This window comes from Pseudochaenichthys georgianus, chromosome 10 (assembly GCF_902827115.2).
Source record: "Pseudochaenichthys georgianus chromosome 10, fPseGeo1.2, whole genome shotgun sequence".
NCBI classification, from domain to species: domain Eukaryota; kingdom Metazoa; phylum Chordata; class Actinopteri; order Perciformes; family Channichthyidae; genus Pseudochaenichthys; species Pseudochaenichthys georgianus.
The window spans coordinates 8,110,314-8,133,959 of record NC_047512.1 but is presented as its reverse complement, the minus strand read 5'-3'; the positions used below and the strand labels follow the sequence as shown (position 1 = coordinate 8,133,959).

Here is a 23,646-nt window from a genome sequence, read left to right as displayed (position 1 = left end):
CGTGTTTGGTGCTGAATTAACAGCTTGCATTCTTAAACATGGGAGGATCCACCCTTCAAGTACATTTCTGAATTACTAGGAAATCATTGATTTAGCAATAAACGTCTGACTGTTTGTTTGGTTTAGTTTGAATCCACTTTGATTTGATATAATGTCAGATTTGTTGTTGTGAACAGTCATGTGGCTCAGCTTGATAAGACCTATTATAAACGGCAACACAATGCAAATGAGGTGTGATCTTATCTAATAAGAGAACAACACAAGATCCTAATATCTTGAACAGATTGTAAGAGGTTGTCTCGTAGGTTAAAGTCAGTGTATAATGTGTTTTGTTGTTGTTGTTGTCGTTCCTCTGTAAGGTGGCTGACCGCCTCTTCTCGTCCTTCGGTCAAGACATCCTGGACGCTCTCTACTGGACGGCCACAGAACCCAAAGAGCGGAAGAGAGACAGTATAGGAGTCATTCCTCACTTCTTCATGGCCGTCTTTTATGTCTGTATCCTTCTTGTTCAACAGAAAGATGACGAATGACAAGTAGCCACAGTGTCATGAAATGCTTCCAACTACTTTCTTTGTGAGCTAAGCGACCACTAAAAAGATAAATTAAGCCTGCATCACTTGCTTGACGGACACCATTTGTTCTTATATTATTTCTGCTGGATTGCCTTCCTGCTGGAATAATCAGACGTGTATACATTTTGTATATGGGCCTTGCTGGCAGGATACGTCAAAAGAAACTTGTGATTATTTGTATTATGTGTTCAGTGCTGAATGTTTGTTAAATCAGTTTCCTGAGCTGCTGTTCTTCAGTTCTGCATGCCATCCTCATCATGGTCCAAGCCTCCACCCTCAACGTCGCCTTCAACTCCCACAACAAGTCCCTGCTCACCATCATGATGTCTAACAACGTCAGTACACACACACACGCACGCACGCAATTACACATTAATGTGCAACAATCTGCCTGATTGTTTAACCTGTTAAGCCCCGAGTCTGTTTTTCAGGTCTCAGGCTCGGAAATGACATTCCCAGAACAAATGACTATATCTTCACTTCTAAAAGGGGAAAAGTAATCATCTTTTTTCTCAAAGCAATGATAAACCTCTGAGTTAGATGTAGAAAAGTCAGAATCAATATTGATTTTGTTCATTTTAAAGCAAATTCAGATTGAACATAGTAAAAAAATGTAAATTATAGTTTCCGTCCAAAAGAAACCCATTACTTATAGTGAAAACCACCCTTGAATGATGGGATAGTAGACTAAAAGCTTTAGGAATCCAAACTATAACATATAATAAGTACCCTGTATCAAGATTTATGCAAAACAAGTAACATTTGACCTTTTTAGAGAGGTTTTAGAAAAAAAAAAACACTTCTGGGGTCATTTGGGTGCATTTGGGTGCGATTTGGATGATTGACACCTCTTTTGAACCGTTAGAGCCAATGGAATCATCATCTTCACCACGATCTTTTATGTTTATGTTCGCCAAATTGACATGAAAGTACTGACAAATATGAATATACGGTAGTCAACTTCATTAAAACGTTATTAACGTGCCTAAACTCAGTAATTCACCATTTCTACGCATGACAACACACTTTGTCCGTGTTTGGCTCTCTCGCCGCACAGTGAAGCGTTCCCGCATTGACGTCACTTCCGGCTTCCCCCAAAACTTCAAAATGAGTCGAAGGAATTTCCCCGCGATGTTCGAAATTATTGATATTTATCGGAACGGTATCGCACTTTCTTTTTTAAGCTGACGGTTCGAGATGACTAGTAGCCCAATATTTCATTGCACAACAGTTGCTGGGAGGCTGTCACAGGCTCTTTAAGTGGGTATGACACATGAATAGGTTGTTAAATGCTAAGAAGCCCTGAGACACAGTTATGGGCTATGGGGCTTAACAGGTTAAGCAGCTAAACTGTTGCAACAAAATATAAGCGGACGTGCTACATTTAACTTAAATAATATGTATGCAGATGTTTCGTAAAAAAATTCAACTTTGCCCACTGGAGCATGATAATGGGGTCTGTTTGTATATTATGGATCCTAAATACTGCTAACTGTAATCCTTTCTTTGTTCTTTGTGTTTTCTTTATGACAGTTTGTGGAAATCAAAGGAAGTGTGTTCAAGAAATTTGAGAAGAACAACTTGTTCCAAATGTCTAACAGTGGTAAGATATTCAATGCATATTCGAAGCATCAAACTGAAAGCAAAACTTATTAAAATGACGAGCACCTAAATATAACAACAATGTATCTACAGATTTGGCTCTGATATTATTCGTACAACACAGAGATGTTGACTGTGTTGTGCGTGTCTCTTTTCATTCCCTCAGGCAGAATGTGTTTTTTATTTATGTGTTGCTCTTATTATATTGTAATGACAGCAGAAGACGAGGAGCCTTAATCAGCTTCCATTTACCTCTCACTGTTCTCCCACATCATTCCTGTTTATGGAGCCAAGCGTGGTCATAATTAGCATATATAATGGCATGCTACATTTCTGCAGCTCAGTCTTTAAATTGTACTACACTGACGTTTGAAACATGTACTGTGATCTCTCTGAAAGTCGTGTGACTGATGCTGCTGTAACGTATGAACAGAGACCTTTCTAAAAGCACCTCGCACGTAGAACTGGCAGATCTAATTTTAAAACCTCCTTTCACACCTCCCTTAACACCACCCGCTGGAACGCATATCTACAGTATGAGGATACCTAATGCGAACCAATGCATCACTCTTGATTTCTGTCTTAAATGTTGGTGCCTCTTTAACCACTTGTCTTTATTTTGTCCTGCAGATATAAAAGAGCGGTTCACCAGCTACGTCCTCCTGCTCATCGTCTGTCTCAGGAACATGGAGCAGTTCGCATGGAACCCAGGTAATCATCTGCTCTTCCCCAAACTGCAGTTTTTTGTTTCCCAAGATTATTTTTTAATGCATTTTAAACAAGGGAACTAAATATGTGTTCATTGACAATTCTGTGAAAGCAGAGCACAACATGTAATCTTTTTCCAATCATCCCACTCCCTGCTAGCCCCGACTTCAGGCAAACATCTCCATAGATTAAAGGATTCTTTGTCCTTTGAATATTACAGGAAGTTGCTGAAAGTCAGGTTTTTTATTTACAGGGTTCCCGCGGGGTCTTAAAAGGTCTTAAATATCATTAAAACAATTAGAAAGGGTTTAAATATGATTTAGAAGGTCTTAAAAATGATCGGATTTGAAAGGTACTTCTGTGTTGCGATCGCGTCTAAATGTGTTTTGAGGGAAATGTCCGGGCTGTAAAGTAACCAGTACGGTCAACACACTCTCACTCCATAATCGTCCAGGAGCGACGTTTGGTCAGGGTCCCGTGGCGTGCAGTTGTGACGCTCTTAGGCTCCTTCAGCGTCATAAAGGGACGCAAATAGCTTTCAACTGATTGCAATGTATTCCCATCTGCGGCGGGATTTGACGCTCATGGAAGCACGGCATCCGTTTGTGTCGGCTGCCCTTAAAGGCAATGTGAGCGTCCATTCCCATTGGATAACGGAGAATTGTACAGCCGGAAGTAAGTATTCCCCCTACTGTCGATTGATTTTACAGTGATATCTGCACTACTCATCGACTAAAAAACACCAGATTATCCTCGTTAATTACACAACATTGATTGGTTTAAAGTGTGTTCAATGCTTTTGTATTTTTCCCCTTCGATTCGGAGAAACAAATCTTTTTTCGGAGTAAAGGATGTAAGATGTTGTTTAATTGCTTATATATTTATGATCCACGTCACATTTTCAGTGTTGGCGGCAGTTCCTCATGTTTGTCTAGAAGTCTTCTCATCAGGGCTCTATAAATAGAGAACTACGGCAGATATGTAATATTTAATGCAGCCGAACCGTGTATTACAATGCCGTTATGTGATGACTTTCAAAGAGAAAAGCAAGCACACTCGGAATAAAGTATTATTTTTATTTTTTTAAATGTTTTCGGTCTGTTTCCGGTATTTGTTAATGACGATGTGCTCTGAGATGTGAGACTGGAATTGCACAGGGGGAAATAACGTATCTTTTAGATGCGGATTTTGTTAAACTAATACGTTTGCGCTACTACATTGACGGGGAAGGGGATAGCAATAAAGATAACACCATTAAACAGTTACACAACATAACAGAAATAATATCGATAGCAGCGTCCCTAGCAACCACCTTGGTAACAATGAAAATGTTCTATGGTCGCAATTTCCTGAAGTAATCTTCGTAAAAACTAGCAAACTAAAGATCATGTGCATCCACTGCACACATAATCTGAAATAACAACTCATATTTCTCGCATCAAATGACATCAAAACGCATTTTAATGGCCAAACTAACTTTAAAATAGGCATTTTACACCGAGAATAAAACGAAGTTCGGCCATGTTTTTTTTTTTCTGCAGGGAGAAATTTGAAGATCACGTGACATAGACGCCAGCCATTGGAATTAATGGAATGCAGTTGGAGGTCAACCAATCACAGAGCTTGAGAACTAATCAGGGGCTTGTCAAACGGAGCACATGGTGTAGTACTAAACGATAGCTGGGGATTCTGGGTAGTGTAGTGTCTTCTGCCATCCTTTACTCCGAAAAAATTGTTGTTTCTCAGAATCACACACACACACACACACACACACACACACACACACACACACACACACAGTTATGTGTACTGTTATGCTGTTACGTTCAGTCATTGTTCTTATGTTGAACATGAATACATTTACTTTGTAAATAATTATGGGACGTATTTCTTCTTTCATAGCAATTTTCCTTCATACTTTCTTGTCGTGAAATAGGTTTTAAATTCTATTCAAAGTGGTCTTAAAAAGTCTTAAATTTGAGTTGGTGAAACCTACAGGAACCCTGTATTTAGAAATGAGAGAAAGGAAATATGACTAAATAAACAAACAAAGCGAGATAAGAAATTCATCACAAAGACAAAAAGCAAGTATGGAAACAAGTCGATGGGTGATGATTCTTAAAAACTCCCACACCATATATTTTTTTTTTGGATGAGTTACTGAGTAGCGTATATTTTCAAGGCTTAGATTGAGCATGATGTCCCGCCGCCCTTGAGTGTGGGTGGTCAAATTGACATCCCTACATCAACATCTTGAGACAGGCAAATGACAGTGTGTGGCATTTGTTTGCAGTCAGAAAAAATGTCTTCCCCTCCAACAGTGCCAATCAGATTGTGTTTAAGGTCAGATTTAAAGGTTATTGATAAAGTCCCTAATGTATGTCTTTCCGGCTAGATCCTGTCCAGTACATGTGGACAACAGGAACCTTTACCTCTTATTGATTTGACCCACCAGGGATTCACATCTACATATTACATTGATTGGCTTTAACAAAGGCATAGAGCAGCGGTTCCCAACCTTTTTCAACTCGGGGCCCACTTAAGAATCAATGTTTTTTTCGCGGCCCACATTCAACCATAAACAATACGGAGGCTAAATAAAGTTCTGATTGGTCGATTCAGAACATGTGACACGTTATTAATCCAGTAGAACAGACCGTTGCTAAGGACTAATGACCGTTGCTAAGGAGGATAAAGAAAGAGAAAGAAAAGGGGTTAAAAAAAAAATCTTAATAATTGAAATGTTTCCACACAAATCATAATCTTTTGCAAATTATTTGGCAGTAAATATTGAATTTACATTTACACCCTTTAATATTTTATTTGGGCTTTTCGATGAAGACCGCACACAGTTAATAAATACAACTATTCCTCTGGCTAAAATACATATTTTTAAAAGTCAATAAAGGAGTAATCTTAATTCAAGGTGTTTGAAGAGTAGATTAAAAATACAATTTATTTTTGAAAAAAATTATTGAAATTATTTGGCGGCCCACTTGCAATGCCTTCGCAGACCACTGGTTGGGAACCACTGGCATAGAGGAATACTGAATTCACCAGCGTCCGTTTGATTTGTTCACAATATAGTTAATGTAAACAAACAGCATGTTCATTATAGCTTGTGTATTTCAAAAGCTTATTTTTCTGTATATTTTCAAAGTTATATTTCCAGTACAAAAGGTCAGAGCTTGTCATGATAAAGAAGACAGGAAAAAAAGGCTGAGCATCCTTTTTCCTGCCGTTTTGATTTTGATTTGACCCACTGCAACACCGTGGAGATCTTTCCCATGCCAAACAAACAGTTTATGAGACAGAGCTGAGTGAAGGATGAGAGCTGGGAGTCTCTGTGTGACAGCCGTCTGAAAACACTCCTGTCAGTCACACACACACACACAGATATACACACACACACACGCGCACACACACACACACACACACACACACACACACACACACACGCACACACACAGAGACATGTCACTGTCACTGGCAGACATGGCCTGTCAGCTGGAATCATAACACTGATGCGAATACTAGCGAGCTGCAGCTTTCTATTGCTAATGAGGAATACAAGTCCCAGTAATTCACTTGTCCACGGTGCATTAGTGGGGGCTGCTCTTCTTTGTTTACATCACACACAACCAAAGCACCTGCTCTCAGCTAATCACTCACTGAACACTTGTAAATGAAATGAGAGCCAAAGCCGTTTGCACATTAATTATTTAGGAATTGTATACAAGAATGGAAACCTGTAGTTAAATGTTAGTTAATCCCAGCTTGTTAGTTTGAGCCATTAGCCACTTTGTTATACACTGTCTCGTGCCGACTGCATTTGAAAATTAAGCGTATTTTATTGTGTGATTAATTAAATTCCTTAAAGCTGCACAAATCAAAGTAATGTTGTCGGACCAAATTACTTTAAGTAGTGGGAATTGTCCATTTATATTACAGTTGCCTTCAGCTCTATGAAGCATTTTAGTGACTTCTAGCTTTTCATTTTTGTTTCTGATTCAGTCTCACACTCGATGTGTTCCTCACGAGTTGGTGGGAGAAAAACCGAGTGAATTATGGTTTGTCAGGTGGATTTATACATGTATATAAATGAATGCTAAGTTGCGGTTGGGTGGTTTGAGAAGCTGTTAGGATTAGGGTTGCAAAGGGGCGGAACATTTCCGGTACATTTCCATGGGAAGTTAAGCTGGGGAATTTTGGAAATATTACATATGGGAACTAACTGGGAATTGAGGGTAATGTAATCGAATTGTATCATATCCAAGCATAAATATAAACATGTTGTCATAAGAAAACATCCATGCAAAATGATACAATTAAAAAAACATGACATTTCAACAGATTTATTTGTAAGTAGAACAGAACAAGTTTTAATTATTTTATTGAACAATCATTTGGTTCATTGAAGAACAAACACATGAATGTTGACTTAAATATTACTTCAAGAAATCATGTGTGCATGTGATGGAGGCATGCACAGTGCCTGTAGGGGGTGTGGTCTCAATAGCCATGCAGTGTGCTATGTGCATCTGATGGAGGAATGGCATGGATATTCAAGTGTACTTGAATGGCATCCGTTTGTTTTAGTCAGATAGATTATGCTCAAATATACTTTCCCCAACTATATTTCAGTTCCCTATGAAGAGCCAACCTTTCCTTTAAAAAATTCCCGTTTATTCCCATGGAAAGTTTCCATCTTTGAAAATTCCCGGAATTGTGCCACCCTAGTTAGGATTTTATAAACTGACAGTATAGGCATTGTTTTGTTTGTTGGCTCTGTCCTCTGCCCCCAAGTGGCAAACCAAGTTGTGCCACTTCAACTCTTTCAACTCTTCTTCATCAAACTTGCTGATACTAGCATCATCACATATCTAATCTGAGGTCACAATATGTCAGGAGTGAGCAGTGAACACAAAGTGAACTGGGTGTACCTGGACTCTGGTATACGGTGGGTAAAATGGATACAACATAAAGAGCAGGATTGCACTCTCTCATGTATTATATTTATAAAAGATTTACAAATAACTCCGAGTTTGTTCCCTCAGACCACCTGTGGGTGTTGTTCCCCGATGTCTTCATGGTCGTCACCTCTGAGGTTGCAGTGGACATCATTAAACACGCGTTCATCACCAAGTTCAATGACATCACAGCCGATGTAAGGACTGAACCTGATCATTATCGCTATAATAGTCTTAATCACTAACCAAGGACTTGTTACACACAGTACATCATTTATCCTAATACAGTATGTGTATATTATATATCATTACCCAGTATGCTTCCATCGTTGCTCTCCTCTCTTCCCAGGTGTACAGTGAATACAGAGCCAGTTTGGCCTTCGATCTCGTCAGCAGTCGACAGAAGAATGTAAGCAGCCGTCTCGTTATTCTTGCCCACGCAGCTGATGAATGCAGTTATCTGGAGTGCTGTAACCCCAAACTGTATATATAAAGGCTGTACCGCTTCTCTCCGTCTCTCTGCAGGCTTGTACAGACTACAGTGACTCAGTGGCCCGCAGGATGGGCTTCATCCCTCTGCCGCTGGCTGTCCTGGTGAGAGAGGAAGCACTCAGACACTTAATACCAGAAGATCGGGATATAAACACTCACTAAATCTTTTGAATTTGGGCTGTGGTCATTTTTACTATGCTTACTCCTTGCGACCACACTGCTCTAGCATTTTTCAAAACCTAAAACTAAGACTTGAAAATACCTTTGAGTTTGAAATCTCTGGGATTTGGAAACAGATACTTTTAAAAAAACAAACACATAAGGCGCTTTCACACCGGAGTACTTTTCTCTTTTAGTTCCGATAGTTCCTGGGATTTTGCGTTCACACCAAAAAGAGAACTTAGTTGTACCCCCTTTTCAGTCCCTGCTAGAGAGCAGGTACTTTCCCGGGGAGAAAAAAGTTCAAATTTCTGATTGGCTGGGCGAATTGCAAACCATGCCCCGTAACACTCTGAAAAGTTTTGCGAAGCCGCCATTTTATTTGCTGGCATTAGCATTATTAGCTTTAGCCCCGCGCACTAATGGTTGAGAGACTTCCGGCCGGGGACTTTGGGCGGCAGTATACGCCGTGAAGTGGTTTGCGTCCTGCCAGTAAACCCAAAGCAGAAGAAGAAGAAGTGATGTCAGCGGCTTAATTTGCGTAATCTTCCCTCAGGGACTTATTTCGGTGTGAACGCGATCTGCTCTTTAGTTCCATGGGGGTACTAAGTGCTGGGAACTAAGTGCTGGGAACTAAGTACGGCAAAGTACTTGGTGTGAAAGCGGCTATAGACACCCAGGGCTGTTTTCTGATTTGTTCTCATCGGTCACAAAACGTTCTCCCTTGATTCCTTACGCTATCACATATCACATTTTCCAGAATCAAAAACACTTAGCTAACAACTGTTTTGCATTTAAATTCCATGTTATCGTGCTACTAATGGTTATATGTGCACATGTCCAGCTGTGCTATCTGCGTCCTGTTTACACTGGCACACACATACGTGAATGTTCAAGTGATATTAAACACTTGTGTGCAAGGACATCATTTTCATATCAGAGTATTTCAAATAAAAACGTACTGTACTGACACAAATGGGGCGAAGCCTGCGAGCGAGTTCAGGCAGTCAACTCGAGCACCAATGATGCATTAACACGTGACACGCCTCGTCCCTCTTACAACCAACCAATCACATTCTCCTAAACATGCCGCTCTATTTAAGCTGCCAGGTCTTCCTGCCTCGCTACGCTGCTGCTGCCACTGCGGTGTTCACGTGCTAATGCTACGTTCATGTTCCTGCTGCTGTGTTTCATGTTGCTGCTGCTCGCGTGCCCCACCACCAGCCCAGCTTTCACCCCAGCTCCACCTGTAGGCTCGGGGGATAGTTATCTAATCATCACTCAATGTTCTTTGTACATCTGTGGAGTGATGAGGCCCGAACCTAGACGCCACACTCAAACTATATGCTGCTTCTAATAAACATATTAAGAAACACACGAGTTGTCTGACTGAACCTGACCGCAGCTTCCTGATGGCCCTAATCCTTTTGAAATGTACTTTTTATTTCCCCTGTCAGATTGTCCGTTAATTCTTCTTTTGAATGTTTTGACAGCTCATCCGAGTGGTGATGAGTTCGGTGAAGGTGCAGGGAGCTCTGTCGTACACGTGCGTGTTCCTCTGCTATCTCGGGTAAGTCTATTAACATTATACTGTTGAATTTAATATTATAACTATAACTATTTAATATGATTGCATCTGAAACTGAAGGAGCCCTCGTGAGCATTTAAGCCTCGTGTATATTGCTCTACACTGAGTAGGACATTTCATGTTTCATATGCTGCATGCATTTTAATCTGACAGTGAACATGTAGCTCAAGAGGCGATACAAAGGCTGAAAATGATATTGGTTGTTCGTGCACTGGTGAAAATATGTTGTTATCCCCGCCCTCTTCGACAAATAAAAGTAGATTTATGCATGTTTCGTTAACTCTAGCTTGTTAAACATGCACAGAGACTGTTCTGTGCAGGATACAGACGTGCTCACAGAGTCACAGTGACACATGCAGGCTCAGTTATAAACACACAGTTACATAAGTATTAACACTGCGCCCTCATGTCCTCTCTCTGATTGCCCCGCTCACTCTCGTTTGCCGGATCCCATCGGGCTCGTACCATTGAAGAGTTTCCCTCAGGGGGAAGAATACAGTGTTGTCATCTCCAGTGCCATCTCTGGCCTTCCCCCCCACCCCCTGATTTAAAAATAGCCTTGCTCCCGCTCTGAAACACTCTGTCACGGCGAGCGGTGCTCCACAGACCCAAATGTGTCCGTCTCAGAGTCCCGGGTCAGAGGTTGAGCCTCATAGCAAAACTAAGAAACACATGAAGGATGGTGCACTTCAACATCCGGGTGTCAGAGGGGAAATGTGAGCAGTGGCGATCGAAACCAGATGGAAGAGGAGATTCATTTAAACTGAAGCGGCTCAACAACACTCTGAGTAACTGGAGGGAGGCTGTTCAGTTACAACTAAAATCCTACTGCTGGTTTTTTGTGTATTTTCTTGGGCTGTACCCGAATATTCGTTCGTTGGAGTACTATTCAGGTTTTAATTTCGTTATTCGGTTTTTTTTTTTTTTCAAATTGAATTTATTGAAATCTCCAATATCAACGTAAGAGCTTGTGATAACACTTAACCATAAACGTTATCGTTTACTTTCTCCGTCTTTATATGTAGATATGACTTTTCTCCGTTAATCTCCGTCACGTTGTTTCCATAGCAACAACAACTTCCTGTCAACAGCGCTAACTCTCCTTCAAAATAAAAGCATGTCCATACAAAATAGGAAGCCAAATTACACTTATGACAATATACAACTGCAACGAAAGTAACAAACACAATGCAATATCCTTTTAAATTTCAAAGAACACAAATTGGGTTATATATTCGGGTCGAATATTCGCTGCTGATTACTACCGAATATCCGGAGCCCGAAAAATGGTATTCGGGACAGCCCTAGTATTTTCATTCAAATGTGCCAGAATTCATAGCTTGGTGCTAATCCATCAACCAAATTAGCAGAAGCTTAAACTGCTAAACAAAAGCAGACATGCTAATGTAAAAAAATGTCACACTATTCTGTGATTGGTTAATTCCACCAATCATAACTGCTATCAAAAAATAGACAGAAATACATGTAAGCTTCATGGATTCAAAGGCTTTATTGTCATGGCAAAATAGTTATAGCGTAATTGTTGGAAATATAAATCTCTCATAAATCCCAGGCAACTCCAACAATGCAACATACATATAGAGCACATGTGTCAAACTCAAGGCCCGGGGGCCAAATCAGGCCCTTGGTGGATTTAATTTCGGCCTGCAGGATAATTTCTAATTACTATTAGATCTGGCCCGCCGGTATATTGCACGCACACCTTCACTCCATCCTGAGGGTCTCCTCCGCTCAGAGCCTGAGCCCAAACATTGATGAACTTGCACCCGAGATGAGATGCCAAGTATCTGCTTGAGCTAGCATCAGAGCAGCAACCTGAGTTCAATGGATGTTTCCTGTTGCACTTTATTTCTTGCGACAACAGGGCATGTTTGGTTTGTTCTTTCTTAGTTGTTGTTGGTCTGTGGGAAAATGTAATCATAAGAAATGCAACTGATTATTTAATGTTGTTTTTATAGGCAATCATTTAAGCTTTGTTAGTTCCAGGTTTAATATGTGCAATGAGTTCATTTCAATAAGTTTTGCAATACACATTGAACCAGTCCGGCCCTCGACTAGTACCGATTTTTTTATTTTGGCCCACTGTGTTTTTGAGAATAAAAGAAAAATACATCAAATATAAATAATTATTTGTTTCTTCTCTCCACTGTTGTAGACTGTTAAAGCTCCAGAGAAGTTATTGAAGAAATGCAAAGCGTTTTATTTCCTGTTAACTACTTCCCGTCAGAAGTGCCCCTCTCTAACCGGCCGTCTCCCTCTCCAGGCTGGTGACTCTCAAAGTGTTGAACAGCATCGTGCTGCTGGGGAAGTCCTGTGTTTACGTCAAGAGAGCCAACATGGAGGACAAACTGTTTGAGACGCCGGCCCCCCCTCCACCCTCCTCCACCTCCTCCAGTAAAACTCCAAGCAGAGCGGAAGCCAGCTGTCCCACTCCTCCAGGTATAAATAAAACACTTTAATAAAACTGACCCTGTTGTTAACATCAACCTATGCAGTACCCTCAAATTAAATCACATACTACTACTTTTAATAATAACAATGTGAGAGGTGTCGCCTGTAGTGATGAACTTCTGCAGCTCCAATGATAAACCTCACAAACTATTGGGGGTCTTATACTCAAGGAAAGCAGTGTATGCAGTATATAAATACATCTGTACTTGTTATACGGGAGGATTATGTTCTTCTTTGATCTAGTAAGTGGTAGGTTTGCCAGTGTACGTGTAGCTGCTTTTTATTAAATAACACACCAAATAGTTTCCAATAAGTCCCTAGCTGTTAACATAAGATCTGTTTTGAATCACAAACATGTTTTAACCAACACCCCGAAACTAAATGCTGGCACATTAGACATTGAGATGCGCTGAGGCCTGTACTACGAATCCAGTTCAACAGAACCTGGATATATTTGAGTTACCCGGCTTACCTAATCCAAAACAAACGCGCTCTCGCTAAGCGGTCCCAAGACGCTGGTTATCAACTCAGTAACTCAAGCCAGGGTTTCTCTGTCTGGCTGAGAGCGCGTTCACACGAAAGGGGCGGGGCTAGCAACATTTGACCAATCACAAACAAGGAGAAGCATACTGACAGTGCAGCGTCATACTTCCTGAATGAAAAGTGAACTATAATATTAGACACACATGAAGAAGTTAAACTTTAAACATCGTGTGTGTGTGTGTGTGTGTGTGTGTGTGTGTGTGTGTGTGTGTGTGTGTGTGTGTGTGTGTGTGTGTGTGTGTGTGTGTGTGTGTGTGTGTGTGTGTGTGTGTGTGTGTGTGTGTGTGTGTGTGTGTGTGTGTGTGTGTGTGTGTGTGTGTGTGTGTGTGTGTGTGTGTGTGTGTGTGTGTGTGTGTGTGTGTGTGTGTGTGTGTGTGTGTGTGTGTGTGTCACGGCATCAGCTTGAAATATGTCCACAGATCAGAGGCGGCTTCCTATTTTGAAGTTATGCAAAGTGCAGAGAGCGTGAGCGTGTGGTGTTCAGGAATCGAGTAAATGAGACGTCCTGGGATTTCATCTTTCTGATGAACTATTTGCTCTCTGACTCCCGCTGGATGCTTCCTCTGTCTCTGCACTTTGCCACACTCTCTCTAACACAACAGGAATGGCTTATAATGATCTATGAAAACAAAGCACTGTGGTTGTTTGTATATCAAAATAAGATGGAAAACAATAATATTTAAATGTCTGTTTCTTGCAGCACATTTGACCAAACTCGCATCAGAGAAGAATAATAACATGTTTAGGCATTTAGCTGACATTTTAATTTACATTCTGTCGTATAGCTGACACTCGTTGGAGACAGATCTGTCAGCAGGAAGAAGCTCAGTGTCGTGTGGAGCAGAAATCAAAGATGCAGTTTGATTGAAAAGGTTGAAACTGATTTGATGTTGTTTCCCACAGATTGACAAAACAAACCTAGTATGTAAACCTTATCATCATTCTCTGCAGTGTTGTTGAAGTCCATCAAAATGTGCCAGCATTTAGTTTCCAGTCTTGTGCTGAAACTTACAATTATTCTTTCTATTTAAAGGTGGGGTAGGTAAGTTTCAGAAACCGGCTCGAGATACACTTTTTGTTATATTCCATGGAATGCTCTTAACATCCCGATAGCAATGAATATCTGAAGTGCTTTGACAACAAATCCATAAAAAAATGTCATCTGTGGAAGCCGTAATACTGTAAAAAGCACGATTGTCTGTCAGCGTTCCATCTCGTGCACGCACAAATGTATCTCGTGCCCTCATTGGGTGTGCCCTCATTGGGCGTGCATTGCAGCAGTACTTCGATGACTCGCCAGCAACAGGCGGCCACTTTCACCAGTCTGCTGACGTCATGTGCGCGTTCATGTGTGTTGGAGGAGGTGGAGGAAGTCTGAAGGAAGGGGCAGATTCTTTTCAGCTGTGTACTTTCAAATTGTAGTGCACTCGAGCCGGTTTCTGAAACTTACCTACCCCACCTTTAATGTTGGAAAAAATGCATAATATAATTGGCCCAATACATTTTTTTTTATAATTCAGTTATAATAAACAAAAACAGTAAATTGTCACAATTAAAGCTGAACATTTTGATTTGATCATCAAAGTTTATCTCCACTTGTAATCAATAATGTTGAATAACATTATCGAGATGTTGCCGTGACGACAGGTGACATTTCATCTAGGGCTGCTCAATTAATCGTATTTTAATCGCAATTACGATTTTGGCTTGCAACGATTATTAAAAACAACATAATGGAAATAAAACGATTATTTATTTTTATTTATTTTTATTGGTTTTTCAGGTGAATTATATTTAAAGTTCAGGGTAATCAACTGTTAAAAACATACTCAATAAATGGATGTTTCAAAAGTAAATGGATAATCGTTTTTAATAATCCTGATATCAATTATTGACCCAAATAATCGAAATTATGATTTTTGCAATAATCGAGCAGCCCTAATGTCATCATCCAATACCTCCAAAATATTCCCAGCAGTAACTTAAATATTTGGGTTTCACCCCAGACATTCAAATAAATTGCGCAGGGCTTTTTCCCTTAACAATTTCTGGTATTTTCTTTACCAAATGATAAAACAATCATTATGAAAGTAATGGTGAGTAGTGGCCGTAGCAGTCTTTAGAAGCATTGACGTCCTAGAAATGATTTTCTGTGACCGACTTCAATAACTGATCAAACCGTAATTCCAGCGTTCAAGTATTTACATATGAATCTCCTCACTAACATTTATTTAGATTCTTGACCAACGGTTAAAGCGGCCCTGTAGCTCACACACACACCCAGGTACGATAGGACACTCAGATTAGCAGGGGGCAGTATCATCCCCCGCAGAGCCGGAGCTTTAAAGGACAGAGACCTTGACGGAGCATCCCATCAGAGCTCCACAGCGTCTGTGTGTCAGCGGTCTGTTCCTCAGAAGCAGCTGCTGCTCGGCTCAGGGCGCCATGCTCCAACAAACAGTTTAATAAGAACTACCTCAGCTGCTGGGACTCGAACCAGCCACCAGCACATGTTCACCGTGTAACATTAGAGCTTCGTTCTGCAGCTTCACTTGCTGATGCTCTCATCGCGTCCTCCTGCATGTCTTCACAGTGATTCACACACGTGATGGGTAATGCGCGGCTTCACGTCAGCCGTCATAAAGCCCCATCTGGTGTTTAACTTTTATTAAAGATCACATATCTTCCAGAGGAGATGCTGACAACGCTGCGCTGCTGCAGTTTGAAAACACACTTCTTATATACAGTGTAATATGCCGTCTTACGGACTTCCTGTACACGTGGAGAGAAAGAGAGGGGTGTATTAAATGAACTAGAAAATGCATTTCTTGCAGAAAATGCGTGCGAATGCTGGAAACTGTGAACATTTATGGCTGAATTTAGCTGAAAATGCAGAAAAAGCTGAATATGTTATTAGCTGAATGGTAGCTGCTTTTAGCTAAAAAAAATGCAGAAAAAGCTTAATATTTAAAAGAAAATGTTTAAAAAGGTATAAACAACAACATGTATAGCCTTGATGTCCTGAAATAGCTGAATAATGTAATAGTGGAATGGGTTCTGCAGCTGAAAATAGGCTGAAGGAGTTAAATATCAGATGTAAGTAGTAGTGAATTAATTTGTATTAAGATGAAAAAAGAAAGTAAAAAGGCTTGAGAAAGCAGAAGAATATTTGAACTGCAAACTTTTCGACTAAAACCATACGTCACCAATAATGTATAAAACATGTGGATACCCGTTGAAGTCAGTATGAAGTCTCCATCAGACAGAAAATAATAGGCTGAGACAGTCTGTTAAACTCCAGTCTGTCAGTGTTTGTTTCTGTTCCTGAGCACCCAATCAGAACACCTGTGTGTGTATCCAGAGATTTAAGACAACCAACTGCAGCACTGCGTCCCATAAGAATGCATTGAGTTATATATCTGACCATTTTGCCACCTGTTCAAAAACTATGGAGAGAGAGGGGGAGTGTGTGAGAGAGAGAGGGAGCGTGTGTGTATCTGTGTTTGAGAGTGTGTGTGTGTGTGTGTGTGTGTGTGTGTGTGTGTGTGTGTGTCTGTCTGTCTGTCTGTCTGTCTGTCTGTCTGTCTGTCTGTGAGATGTTTTCACAGCTGGACTGTTGAAGTCTGCTGCATGTCAGTTGGAGTGATGACATCATCGTGTTCCATGACACAGGTGTTTCTAGTTGAGCTAACGAGCTCTGTAGAGATCACAGGTTTCCATTGTTCTGAATGAGAGATGAACCTCTTACATGTGAACGTTTTGTGGAAGAACCGTAACAGATATCTGTGAAATTTCAAAACGTGAAGCATGTCAAGGAAGTTCAGTATCTGAAGTGTAATTTTTGTGTAGTTTTGGGTTAATAATGTGGCCTTTTTGGCAGTTTAACTAAAGGTGTGCGGCTGCTACCGTGAGGAAATATCTGCCTGAAATTACAATGGGCTTCAATGGAGGAATGTTGAACGTTTTTGTCACTTAATGCCCTCAAGAGGCATTTTGTTTAATATGTTTTCTTAATGTTTTCTTATTTTCCAAGCTAGGAGAGGTTTTCCTACGTTTTCCATGAAAAAATATGTCTGAGGAGGGTAGGGTTTGGGAATTATGGCAAGTTTAAAACATTTTTGGGGGAGAATTCAGGCACCGCTGCACTCTGTTTTGAGATCAAAGCACTCTAGAGTTAATGAGCTGCTCCATCCACTCCAATGTTAAGATCTGGAAAAAGCCTCTCTGCTAAGCTCCAAACTAATTCCAATATCTGAAAAAGTTGAAAGATATCAAAATTATTTTATACAAGTTTTATAGCTGAAGGTATTGTGATCATTTGAAAGTTGGAATGAAGTGTCTGGCTGAAATTATGTGGAAGGAGATGCATTTGGCGCAAAGTGTAGGAAAAGTGGATTTGAAGGCATCTCCCATTGACTTCAATGTTACAAAAATAGTTTAAAAAGCTGAATATTTCAAAAAGTATGAAATATTTTTGAAAAAGTTGAATGTTTCTTATCAATTGCTGAAAAGGCTGAATAGTTTAATATTTGAATGGTTTCTGTAGCTGAAAATAAGCTGAAGTTATGGAGAGCTAAAGTATTGGCTGAAATAAGAGGAAGAATAAAGTTTTGAAGTACTATAGTGGAATGCTGTATACAGCATTCGCACTAATAATAACAAATACAAAAAAGATTGTCATTTAATAACACTTTACCGTACCACCAGCTAATATAAAGCATTTATTGGCATCATATTTGACCGGTTTCCGTTGTTTTTTCTCGGTTAAGATCCTAAATCACTTCTGAGAGATATCGGCTCCACTGATGCTCGCTAGTAAACACAGATATTGTTTCGTCTCATCCTGGCGTTCGGAAATGAATCAAAGTGAAACTCAAGCAAATGAAGACGGAGAGTCGGGAGGAAATCAACAGGCATGCATATTATAATTTCATCCCGTTGATTTATTCAGGGAGAACTAAAGGTAATAAATAACACAACCTGAAGTTTCTAATATTCAGTTCTCTGGTTTTTATAGCCTCGGTAATATTTGAAATAGTTTTAACACCATATTCAAGAACCTATCGTTGCAGTATCAAATCTGTGGGTTCAGTTGTCTACAGCGAGGGTTTGGAGACCTGAGGCTGGTCTCTGCAGACGGCCATGTTGATATCCAGGGTCTCTGATGTGATGTGTGGGTGTGGGTGTGTGTGTGTGTGTGTGTGTGTGTGTGTGGTGTGTGTGTGTGTGTGTGTGTGTTGTGTGTGTGTGTGTGGTGTGTGGTGTGTGTGTGTGTGTGTGTGTGTGTGTGTGTGTGTGTGTGTGTGTGTGTGTGTGTGTGTGGTGTGTGTGTGTGTGTGTGTGTGTGTGTGGTGTGTGTTGTGGGTGTGTGTGTGTGTGTGTGTGTGTGTGTGTGTGTGTGTGTGTGTGTGTGTGTGTGTGTGTGTGTGTGTGTGTGTGTGTGTGTGTGTGTGTGTCCACCCTCTGCTCGACTGTATCTTCTCTCTCAGAATGATCTGGAAGATTCCTCCTCGCTCCCTCAACGTGATTCTCCTATATTTTCCTAAAGCTTAACTCAGAGTTGCTTCATCTGTTGCAGAAACATAAACCAGGTGTTCTGGTGAAAATATATGTATTGATCAAATGAAATGGATGCAAACAAAAGTGCCCAAACAAAGCAACATCTGGACGACTCTAAATAACGTCCTTGTTTCCTCTCCTCCTTCCAGGTGAATCCAAGATGGAGCCGGCCCCCGTCACCCTCTGCAGCCCCCCCCCTTCTTCCTCCTGCTCTGTGACCACGCAGCCCTCCCCCAGGACTGACCTGTTTCCCCCCCAACCTGCTGACCACTCCCCCGCTGCTACACCCCCCCGCCCCCCGACTCCCACCCCTGAACCTGAGCCCCCTGCACCCCCCCTCTCCAAAGAGGAGGAGGAGGGGGAGGGGGAGGCAGCAGCAGCAGCGACTGAACTGAAGCACAGGACTCCCAACAAAGACCTGCTGGAGATCGACCGCTTCACCATCTGTGGGAACCGCATCGACTGAGGAGCGGAGCGACGAACACGAGGAACATTCGGGGAGACGAAGAGCGGAGCAGCTCAGCCCGGCCCCTGGCCAATCAGCAGATGGAGAGAGAGAGAGAAAGAGAGAGAGGTATTTATTAGGATGCAGGACAGAAAGTTATTGTGAACATGAGACAATCCTGATGCTGTGGAAGAGTCGAGAAGTTTTATAAGTAAACTTCGGCAGAGAGACCGAGCAGCTCAGGAGGAACTGTCAGGAGTGTGAGGAGTGTGTGTGCAGGTGTGAGAAACGGTGTGTGTGTGTGTGTGTGTGTGTGTGTGTGTGAGCGTGAGAGCACTTCCTGTCTGAGCAGCACTGAGAGCAGAGAGAGAAACGTCTCGGATCGCTCAGCAAAACAAACTCTGACATTAAAGGACACGCCTGAATCATTCTTCACTCGTTGGGCGCTTCCTGGTCACCGGACTCAACGAGTGTATTCATCAGGTGTCCTCATACATCCACACAATTAGAAATAACAGCGTCTTTAAAACTATATATTATAACAGCCGAGCCTTTGGAGTCAGACGCTGAGGTCCACTACATCTGGATTCGGCTCAGTACTGACCTGAGGCTTGTGACCCACACAAAGTGTCATTACATCCATTAGAGAAGTTCCGGGGGGAAAAAAAAAAAACAGAAAGAAAGAAAAACAAAATGTCTGCCTTTTTTTTCACAAGTAACTGCAAAAGTTCACATTTGTGTTCTCACGGGAAAAACAAACGAATCATTTTTTAATAAATGAGTCACATACTGTACACACCACATGACGAAGGTCCACAACGTTTATTGTTTTATTATTGGCCAAGCCAAAACCGATCCCCGAGCAGTCACACACACTGATAATAATATTTATATCTTATATATATGATGCTCGCTCTATTACCCGCTCAGCTCAGAAATCACAACCCCAGTCCCACGAAGGCCGTAATCATTTAAAAGGACGTTTTATTCCCTCACGTTTAGATGGAGTGAGTGAGTGAGTGAGTGAGTGAGTGAGTGAGTGAGTGAGTGAGTGAGTGAGTGAGTGAGTGAGTGAGTGAGTGCCCTTCCTTCACACAGCCTACAGACGACGTCACTAAAGGATCCTCATCAGTACAAAACTAACCGTTTGATCTCACTTGGCGAGTGACGAGTGTTTGCACTAATGGACCGTATTGTCTTAAATACGACGGGGCGCGTTTCTCATTTGACTCTGGGGTAATGTTCTAATGTTTACAGAAAAACAGAAGCACTATTTCCAAAACAAAATGCCTTTTTTTTTTTTTTGCATGTTTGTTTTATATTTGATTTGCTACGACTGAAACTTGTATTGCTATGTAAAATCTATAAATGCAACATGTTAAAGAGCAGGTGTATCTTCCAGCTTTCACTCGTCAGCCATGTCTGTAGTTAAGCGCAACATAATGTATTATTCTTAACATTAAAACAGTTTTACAATTGACTTTGAGGCCATACATTTCCAGCAGCAGCCACATATTTAGTTTCAAAACTGACTTTTTTTATCCGCTTTAATAAATAATGGTACGCGCTTGGTGCCATGCCGACTTCACGAGGTTACACTTTGCAGTCGTTTAGCTAAACTATACAGATCAATATAACAACTAACATTTTAAATAGTCTACGCAGAAGTGAAATGTCCTAATTACTTTTCTACTCTGTAATAACACAATCCTATGTCATATGTTTTTGAAGTTGTCAGATTTGACTTTAAACAGAAAGATTATATATAAAGGAACACATGCTAAGAGTTCACTTGGAGAGATGTTCATTATTACCATTGTAATAAGAAGGATTGTTCTATTTTAGGAGCTGCCGTTGTGATATAATAATATGTAACTCTCCTCAGAGCTTTGTGTGTGTTTGGTCCGTGACACTGCCTGCTTTATTTCTTCTGTTTGGTTCATTATTTAATTCCTACCTCGATCAATATTGTATGAAAATGCCCAATTTTGAATGAATAAAAGTTGGTTTTTACAAGTGTGTGGTTTCACTTTGAAGTCATATCATCAGAAGACGTTTGAGTTCAGACGTGTTGCGGTTTAGTTATCGTCCTGGTTTGGAGTCACGATGAAACCAACTACGATTTGAAACCACGACTAAGTTTAACTTCAGACTCAGGGTGTTTTGCTGACGTCACTTGGACCACCTGGTTAAATAAAGGTTTGAAATGGAATGAAAATGTACTCAGTCTGCAGTCTGGAATCGGTCCGAGCCATTTGTCTGGATCCTCAACATTCAAAGTTCACAAAAAGACAAACTAAATGAATACATCAGATACAAATGTGGAATTTGGAAATGACTTTGTTTTATTAAGTGGAAACCAGCTATTTAACAATCATCGTGTCGTCTAGTTATGTATTTGTGTTGATGTAACTGAGGACTTAAAGCAAATCCATCAGAGAAAGTTCATTTAATAATAGAAGCTATTATTGAAAATTGAGAGAATTTCTTTTTTCTAATTTTGTCTGCAGATTTTTTCAGTTGCTCTTTGGGGTGGGTCCTAAAACAGAACTACAAATCTTAATTGGATAACCTCCAAAAAATCTGAAATATAAAATAAAAAAATACATTGGGCCCAGACCTACTGCCCAGGCAGACCTGCTGGGCATTTAAACAGTCCTTCGGCGCCACTCGATGACCTAGCATACTTGAAATAGTGGCTCTGCAGCAGGTATACTCAACATTGAGAAACGGCCATGCACTAGACACGCTCTAAACATGTTATGACATTACTTGTGTTATGTTTTGGCTTTCTATAAATAATCCTTGACTCTTTTCACTGTGATGTTGTGAAAACCTCAGATGAAACTAGTAAGTGGACATTGAGTCAAACTAAAGAACTCTACATATTTCCTGATTCAGAAAGTGCAGGATTACAGCTCATGGCTTGGATAACAGAGGACACAAAGAGCAGCTATAAACGTATATAAAACAATCCAACACAGTCAGTGGGGTTTACTCCATGGAGGAGCTCCCCTGTCCCGAGGCGGAGACGCTCAGCTGTCCCGAGGCGGAGACGCTCAGCTGTCCCGAGGCGGAGACGCTCAGCTGTCCCGAGGCGGACACGCTCACCTGTCCCGAGGCGGAGACGCTCACCTGTCCCGAGGCGGAGACGCTCAGCTGAGCAGTTTCAGGTCAGGGATAATCTCCTTACAACCCGCTGAACACAGAGCAGCTTCAGCGTACAGGAAGCACTGCAGGAGGAGGAGCAATACTTGGAGAGGGTCCGGCATGACGGACAGATGTTGAGGATGAGCTCAGAAAGACCTCACTTCATTGTGAAGACGCAGAGGAAGATACATTTCAGCAGGAACTAATTAAGAGAATAAAACAATCCCTTAAATGCAGATTGCTTCGAAACATAATGAGGAGAGAGAGCATTGGCAATTTCCTGAGTACATTGGTTTACAGTGTAATAGTGTTGTATAAAGTAAGTACCAATAAGGTTCTTATCGCCTCTGACAGCTACTAAAACAGAAAACGAGACATGGTTAACAAGGGAGTACTAATTAGACCTACTAAAACTAGGTTATTAAAACAGTAAAGACTTCATATGTTTTGCAGAATATCTGTTCAGTTTACACCGCTTTCCCCCAAAACGTTATCAGTGCAGAATCCAGTAATTACTGTTGAGTTTTCCACGGTATTTTTTGTCGCCTTGACGATTAAAATCCAAGTCAGAGATCTCCAACACTGCAACTCACAGCAGAACAATCTGAGGTTCTGATTTACTGCTGTATGTGTTGGAGTGGTTTATCAGATTCTTGTTGTACTTACTTCTTTGTATACGAACTTAATTCCACTTAATGTGTTAATGTATTCATTTTCATTTTCAAACCTTTATTTATACAGATAAAATCCCATTGAGATCATTGATCTCTTTTCCAAGGGAGACCTGCTCAAGTAGTTCCACATGAAACATAAAAACATAAACAGAACAACAAAAGGACATCATCCAGCATCATTTACATAATTATCCACATAAACAGGTACCAATAGCTTCCGATTGAGTAGCATCCAACCGAGCTTTAAAAACATTTAGTGGCACCAGATTGTTCAGTTTCCATTTAATTTGCAGACTATTCCAAGACAGAGGAGCTGCGCATCTAAAAGCTGTCTTCCCTAAGACAGTCCTAGCAGTTGGCACATTTAATAAAACCACAGCATTCGATCTCAGGCAGTAGCCACTTACAATTCTCCGTGAGATCAGGGAGCAGATATAAGATGGAAGTTTCCCTAACATGGCTTTGTATATAAAAATGTACCAGTGACTGAGCCTCCGTACAGTTAGTGAAAGCAAACCAGCCCTTGCATACAGGGTACAGTGATGGGTTAATGCTTTACAGTTTGTCACACATCTCAGTGCGCTGTGATACGCAGCATCTAACTTGACCAGGCAATTGGCAGGTGCATTCATATAGACCAGATCCCCATAGTCCAGCACAGGTAAAAAGGTCACAGTGACTAGCCTTTTCCTGGCCTCAAGCGAGAAGCAGG

At 40.9% G+C, this 23,646-nt stretch overlaps 1 protein-coding gene across 2 annotated transcripts in view; it reads left to right on the top strand.

Annotated features, from left to right (window-relative positions):
* The window catches only part of tapt1a (transmembrane anterior posterior transformation 1a), a 35,881-nt gene extending 14,755 nt beyond the window's left edge, over positions 1 to 21,126 (top strand). For both annotated transcript variants that reach the window (XM_034093062.2, XM_034093061.2), the window contains 10 exons: positions 360 to 495; positions 810 to 907; positions 2,106 to 2,175; positions 2,805 to 2,885; positions 7,940 to 8,049; positions 8,202 to 8,261; positions 8,378 to 8,446; positions 9,997 to 10,073; positions 12,376 to 12,551; positions 18,815 to 21,126. In XM_034093062.2, coding sequence (XP_033948953.1) covers positions 360 to 495; positions 810 to 907; positions 2,106 to 2,175; positions 2,805 to 2,885; positions 7,940 to 8,049; positions 8,202 to 8,261; positions 8,378 to 8,446; positions 9,997 to 10,073; positions 12,376 to 12,551; positions 18,815 to 19,131 — 1,194 coding nt within the window. In that variant the 3' untranslated portion in view covers positions 19,132 to 21,126. The remainder of the gene's footprint in view (positions 1 to 359; positions 496 to 809; positions 908 to 2,105; positions 2,176 to 2,804; positions 2,886 to 7,939; positions 8,050 to 8,201; positions 8,262 to 8,377; positions 8,447 to 9,996; positions 10,074 to 12,375; positions 12,552 to 18,814) is intronic.
* Positions 21,127 to 23,646: the final 2,520 nt, after the last annotated feature.